The 7540-nt window shown below is 42.2% G+C and overlaps 1 protein-coding gene across 1 annotated transcript; it reads right to left on the minus strand.

The window, feature by feature from the left end:
- Positions 1–367: 367 nt before the first annotated feature.
- On the minus strand, positions 368–7512 carry MRPL22 (mitochondrial ribosomal protein L22; the record flags this gene model as incomplete). Its single annotated transcript, XM_027643508.1, has 7 exons — positions 368–1098; positions 2300–2369; positions 3206–3283; positions 3797–3862; positions 5017–5152; positions 6864–6909; positions 7422–7512. Coding segments are annotated over 7 exons (699 nt in total), but the record flags the coding sequence as incomplete, so codon positions are not given.
- Positions 7513–7540: the final 28 nt, after the last annotated feature.

The following is a 7540-nucleotide window of genomic DNA, read 5'->3' on the forward strand; positions in this document are numbered from 1 at the left end:
AATAATGATAAAAATGGGATTGTTTTCATAGAACTGAAAGCCTGATTTGTATATGCAACAAGTCATTTCATATTATGTCCACAGAGTGTTACTTTCCCCGACATTACAAAGGCAATTTGTTTCCAGACAGTGCAGAACAATTAGTTCACTCTTCAGCAAAACAAGGTTTTCTCCATATTGTGCCTATTACCCACACTGAGTTTCCACAGAAAGCAGCCTGAACTCCATGCACATATCAGACTATTAGTGCCAAGGGCAGAATCCAGAAGAGTTTCAACACCCTGTAAGTTTTTGCTGCCGCTTCCTCTTTGACAAACTAAACACTGCCACCTACCGACTGCCAAAACCTGAACTTCAAAGGACTTGCTTTTATTCCCCACTCCCAGACACATTGCCCAAGAGGCACAATAATAGCTGTAAGGAAAGTATTACATTCCAGATAAACCATAAATCGATGTCTGTATTCTTAAATATTATTGTTGCTTTTTTTGTTCCAATGCTGTAGCTCTTTAAGAAATTTTAGTACTTTTAGTCCAAGTCTGATCTTGCAATTTGACTGTCAAGCACATCTTTTTACCATCAAAGCCCCCACCATACATAACAGAGACACCTGTGTGAACTTCAGTTCATTACAAGCTTTATAACAGCATCGTATGTTCTAGATTTGATAGTCCAGGGTCGAGTTTGAATGCTGTGGTCCAAATTACATCTGCTGCTCCAAGATTTTTCCATGCCTATGGCTTGACAAATAAGAAAAAACCCTATGATCATTCTCACATCATCCAGCTCCAGCAGCATCAAAGATATAACTAAAACATTATTTTAATTACTCCTTTATACAATTACACTGTCAAACAAGAGATACCTATCCAGTCACAACAGTCATTCAGAGCGTATGAACAAGGGTTCTGTTTCGCAGCTGCTGCACATATTCTTTTGCCTGGTCAAAGCCAGTCCTTGGTGGCTCTGGAGGGGGAGGAGGACCTTCCATCAGCTTCACAAAGTAGTGGCACCTGTTGATTTTCATGAAGGCAAACATGCCCTTGGCATGGTAACGAATGTGCTTCACGTAGCGGCCTCTGCCCGTCAGGGACTCGGCTGAAGGAGAAAGGAGAGAAAGACTGTTGAGCTGAGGATGAACTGCCACACAGCTGCAACAGAAACACCTGTCTTGCCAGTGTGTGTTTTGTGGCTGCTTCTGGAAAGTTAATTCTACTCAGGATTCTCGCCCCCATCTTTCTTCTGTTACATTCAGCAGATCAGTGATACAGAGGGACCCGTGAGCTGAATTAACACTCCTCAGGAGCACAAAAAAGGTGAATTTAGAAAGCATGCACACAAGATAAATATGTAGGAAAGGGCAAATTCAAAGGAAGCTAGACTGAACACTTACTAAATTATATAGCTCTTCTGAAGGTGATATTAATATCACTGCTTTTCAGTAGTTTGCCTCATGAATTCCTGTAGAAGTCTTAGACTTCATTTTCTCCCTTTATTGCATATATCACAGGTATTTTCATTATCTACACACCCAGTCCTGCACTAGCAGCTGAACCTTCTTATGGCAGAGGCCTGGAATGCTCCAAAGAATTCTAATCAAATTTGCTCTACAGTCCAGGTGACTTTAAGCTTATAAGGTCTGTTTAGTAAAATTTATGCCACATTAGACAAAATGGGAAGTAATATCTTTGGGCCTAAAAACACCTACAAGTAAACATTTCTCTAACATTTTTCTGGGCTAAAAAGTGCTGTAGTTATTCCAAGCTTATCCTGCAAACAACTACATCTTTTTATTAAGAAGTTTTCTGTCAATACTCATTTACTTGTACACAATTTCTGACAGAAGTTTAATTCTGATCCTACAAATCTAGCTGTACTAGCCACAGACAAAGCCTCCAGCATCTCTGTTCACTGGCAACATTAAAAAGTAGTAACGGTTTGCTTTCATATTCATGTCAAGCATCTTCCTCTTCAGGACCTTCTGTTCACATAAGGAGCAGAAATTCCACTCTCAGATGAATGCATCTTAAAAATGATGCATCTGGCAGATGCCAGAACACCACCAGTCAGGCACCAACTGCAACAAAGTGATGGCTAAAGGCTCAGAAAGCACTACTAACTTCAGCTGTGTTGCAAGCACGTGCCTTTCATGTTTTGGTAAAGAGAAGTTCAGCAGAAACTGCCCTCTATTCATTTCTGCTGATTTGAAGCCAGAAAAACTTATTAAGGATAAAACTTTTTCATAGGGCAGGATAGGGTAGGATGACATTTTCCTGCACTAAATTTAAAAAGAATGTACCTATATGTAAATTCGATTTGAATTCCACGTTGTGCTTTCTTACGGCCAAGTCCTGTGCTTCCAACAGAACCTGTAACAAAAGGAAAAGAAATGGAAATACTTGACTAGGAACTCAAGCAATGCTATTTCTTATCTCTAGATAACATGGAAGAAATTGAAAGTTTAAGTCAGTTATAGAAAAAGTATTTTATAGAGATAAAAATTGTTAAAAGACAAGCATCTTTTACATAAGGATGTTCCTTGCATACAGACTGAAAAAGCCTCAGGATAATTTTATTACATTTTTGGGGAGGAAAGGGAGTGGAAATGATGGTTCCCATCAGCATTTGTCAGCCTTCCATCTACGGACCTTTGTCTAATTAGACATCAGACTAGAAACAAATTCTAAGGTGGGCAAAATGAACTTGGGTCATGCAACATTTTCAGCTCATACAGGACACATCTTTGCCATTATTATGCCAGAAACCAATGCTTCAGCCAAGAAAATGAGCAATTTGAGAATCCTAACAACTACAGTGTATCAAAAGCCTTTGTGCCTTTGCAGGCCTTTCCTTGCTAATATCCTTCATCTCTTAAAGAACCAAAGCACACAGATTTAACAGCCATTAGAGACTAGGATTCTGCATCATTTACCAGGAACTTAACACCAAGTACTGTTACAGAGGGCACCTACATGTAATTTATCATCATGACAAATGAACGCAGCCAGCACAAGTGACCCAAACATATTTATAAGTCACAATATGACATGACTGTAACAAAAATATGTTGTTTGAATGTGTTCCCAACAGGCTTACTCGAAACATAAGACCCCACAGAAACAGAAACATCTCCAAACTTCAGGTGACAGGTATTGATTTTAAAGTTTTCTTTAAACTAGAAGTGTCAAAGAATACTACTACATACCTCTTTGATCACCTTTGCTCCCTTTTTGTCACTAAATTCCAACTGAGCAAGAGCCTGATCAATGGTCATTCCTTTTATCTGCAATCAAAGCATTAAAATTAACTCCAGCAATTACAACTATTTCCCTTCTCTTATTCAGAAGAAATTACCTGACTTACATTGCCATTATGAAAACCAAAAATACTTTAGTTTCCTTAATTACCACTTCTTCAATATCTTACACACAGAAAGTCTGAGCTAAATATTGAATAAATCTTGACAAAACATTCAATTATTTTTTTCCTTAAAGAAAAAAACAGTCCATTACTATCTTTCAAAATTCCTCTTGCCATCTACCACAAGGCAGAAATCAACATGGAAATTCTTCCATAGTGCATAATCTGTGCATGATCCTGGGTACACCTGAGAGAGCACACTGGGATAAAGCAGCTAAAGCAAACCACAAACAGCTGCTCCCTGTTTGTGGAGCTCATCCCAAGGACTCAGTATTGAAGAGGTTGATTAGACTGTGGCCAAATGAGGCTGTTAAGGCAAATACAGCAATCAAATTTTGCATTCTAACAAACACAGCACAAAGTACTCTTTGCTTACCAGTTTTGCCAGATACCACATCTTATCTTTGCTGTATTTTATATCTCTCCGACAGTGATATATTACCTGGGTGCAAAAAACAAAAGTTACCAGGATCAGTAATTTTGCTGTGAAAATAAGAATGGACCATCCATGCCTGCTTCACAATTTTCTTACTAAGAATAAAATAAGTCTGGCTCTCCCTACTATACCATGAGCACACTGGATCAGGCACAGCTTTGAGATTGGAAACTTTGATATTTGAAAGTATTAAAAAAAAGTTGCTGGCACGCAGAAAAGTTTAATGCAATTTTATGACAATTTGTTTATAAATAGAAGTCCCTGAAAAGGATAATCAGAAGATTTCTCATCATCTTTTCCTCTCATCCTCCCCACCTTTAGAAGCAAAGATTGACATGCCCATTCAGTCTTAAAAATACTATTCTGCTGTCGAGACAACTTACTGGGAGAGCAACTAAACAATATTACCAGAATGAACTTAATTACCACTTCAGAAGTGAAGAGGCTTTCAAGTTTGATTGGCATGAAGAGCTGCCTCCACAGACCCATTCAACATTATTACTGACAGGGACCAACAGTAGCTAGTAGCATTTAACATCAATACAAATTTGACAGTGGTGGTATTCTTTATAAACAGGTAAAAAACTGATTTAATAAGCGAGACAGTCGATAGCTGCGTTTTCACCCACATTGCATCAGTCAGCACAGGCCACACCAGGGATTTCTACATCCTATGGCTTAATGGTCACAGGGACAATCAATAAATGCTCATGGCCCACAAAAGTACATGCCCAAAAAATCTCTTTTCTTCTGAGATGCAAACATTTTACTTTGCTGAGCAGTGTGTCTAACAGAGGCCACAACACATCAATTCCCAATGGAGAAAAACTACAAAAATGGAATTCAAAAATATCAGTTCTTGACAGTAAGTAAATATTGAAGAGTTAACCTAAAAATCCTCCCAAGCTGAGCTGTAGTGAAAGCAGCACTAATTAGTCCTTTCAGTTATCGAATACACAACATTCTCTTCCTATGCAACTTCAGAGCCTTGCTTCCGTTTGCATTTACCTGCAACTTCCCAGTTACAAAAATAATACACTGAAATAATGAACAAATAAGCTATAAAACTAGTGCCTTGTACAGTCACCCAGAGCCAGTGACAATCTGCTCAGAAATTGCTAACCACACCCAGGTAAGGACATTCCCAGGTGCATCCTTACAGCTGGTCTGCGGGGTTCTCCAGGCAGCTGTGGAGGGTAAACAATCCTGTTCTTCTTCTCCCACTTCCCAGTCTTCTGCAGAGATGTGCTTGTGTGGATGCATGACAGAGGGAAAAGGCTACAGGATGGCAGCCACCTGCAAGACAAGACCACAGTGTCAGCTGCTGAACACAACAGTTCTTTTTCCCTGCCCAGTTTAGCTGGAAAATTGTGAACTTGCCTGTGTTGATAACGAGAATTGACACATTTTCCTACTACTTCCTACTATTATAGTTTATTATAGTTTATGTTGGAAGGGATTTTAATTCAACAAGAAACCCTAGCCTTCCCAAAGCAAACCATGAACCATCAGTGACATAGGTACAGCACAAGACTCCACATTTAGTGCTCCTGAATCATCCCACAAAGGCAGAGTCACCTCTGTTTATATCTTTTCCAAGACCTACCAATACTTATCTAACTCTTACCGACAACATTTTTAGCAATAAAAATTTCTAGTTTTTCAAGGGGCTGAGTATCTCAAAGCATTAGAAATTTATAAACATTCTGAAATCTGAAAGGAGAGGTGTTCTGAACTACTTCCAAAACGCAATCAAGTCAATATAAGACAAGCTGACAGCAAAAAAAAAATCAGTCTTCAGTCAGTCTGCTCACCTCAGAACCTGAAAAACCAAGCTACATTTTGCCCCCCTGCTGCCTAAATAAAGCAGCACTGGGCAGCCACTCCCAACTGCAAGTTCAAGACCAAATCCTGTGAATTTTACTAAGCCTTGAACAGCTTCATGTGGGTGGTCAAACTGTGCAAAGCATCTTAAAAATAACTGGCAAACAAAGCATGCTGATTAGTTTCAATTAGATACATTGTACACCTCTAAGTTTTGGGTTATTTGATTAATACCTAAAAATATCACTGAACAAGGCAACAAGTCATCATCATCAGTCAGAATATCATGGATTAGTACAGGACAATCTTTGACAAGCACATGAATATCATTTTGTAGTTTAACGAATTGAGCAGGAATGAACCAAGCATTCCCTTCCTGGCCTCAGAGAGCACACTAATATATCTGACAATTTAAGGAATGTCATATTCCCTCTCATAGCAAAACTATCCTAACTTTAGGAAGAGGACACAAACACATTGCAAGTAGGAGAAAACTGTGACAAACAACAAACAAAATACATTATATAAGCGTGAGGGGAACAGGATGGAAAAAAGGTGAAGGAATGCTAGAAGGAACCATCCATAAGCAGCAAGTGGGACACACAAACAAGAACTGAGTAAAATAATGAGCAGGTAACTCTGTCCAACTGCAAGGAAGCAAAGTAAGGGCAACATAAACCTATTTCTTCTTCCTCTGGTGACACAGGTCTCTGCAATTTAACTGCACAGGCTCTAGCAGAGACCAAAGCTCTGCACTTGGAGGATCCACACCAGCCTTCCCTCTGAAGTCAGGGATACAGCAGTACCACTGCTCCCACAGCACAGCCTGTATCCCTCCAGACTGAGAAGGAAATTCAGCAACTACAGAAAAGCAGTGGCTGGGGACAGCACAACGGGGAGCAATGGGTACATTGTTACTGTGACCTGCACCACAGGGTCAGAGGAAATCTGGAAGACACCTCTGTCATGGCACAACATCTCAGTACATAGAAAGACACGACAGGGGCAGAGAGTGACCTGTTCCCACAGCCCCGGGGCAGGGGGGAAAGGCAGAGAAAGGGTAGAACCCCAGGTACCGCCTGGGCAGGGCTGCCCGTGTCCCACTGCCCGGGGATGGCAGGGGGCAGCAGAACCACACTCACCACTGCCCGGGGATGGCAGGGGGCAGCAGAACCACACTCACCTCTCCGGCCGCGCCCAGCTGAGCAGACCCCGCGCCCAGGAACCGCCTGAAAGGGGGGAGCAGAGAGCGAGGAATAAACACAACCATGGAATCACAGAATGGAAGAGACCTTGAAGATCATCTTGTTCAAACAAGAAACACCTCCCACTATCCCAGGTTGTTCCAAGCCCCGTCCAACCTGGCCTTGGACACTTCCAGGGATGGGGCAACCACAGCTTCTCTGGGCAACCTGTGCCAGGGCCTCACCACCCTCACAGGTAAGACTTTTTTCCTAATACTCTATCTAAACCTACTCTCCGTCAGTGTAAAGCCATTCCCCCTCGTCCTGTCACTACATGTCCTTGTTAACAGTCTCTCCCCATCTTCCCCGCCCGCTCCTTCCGGCACTGTAAGGCCACAACCAGGTCGCCCCGAAGCTTCTCTTCTCCAGGCTGAACAACCCCAGCTCCCTCAGCCTTTCCTCACGGGAGATGCTCCACCCCTCTGACCACCTCGGTGCCCTCCTCTGAGGCGAGAGCCCCCTCCAGCAGCGCCGCGTCCCCCCGGCAGCCGCCTCACCCGCGCCCAGAGCCCAGCGCGCCGCCATCTTCCCGGCCGCGCTTTGCGGCAGCGCGCCGGGCGGGGACACCGAGGCGCGGGGTTTGCGACAGTTTGCGACGGCGCTCGGCGGCAGCGCT

This window comes from Corapipo altera, unplaced genomic scaffold, assembly GCF_003945725.1.
Source record: "Corapipo altera isolate COAL_440 unplaced genomic scaffold, ASM394572v1 75, whole genome shotgun sequence".
NCBI lineage: Eukaryota > Metazoa > Chordata > Aves > Passeriformes > Pipridae > Corapipo > Corapipo altera.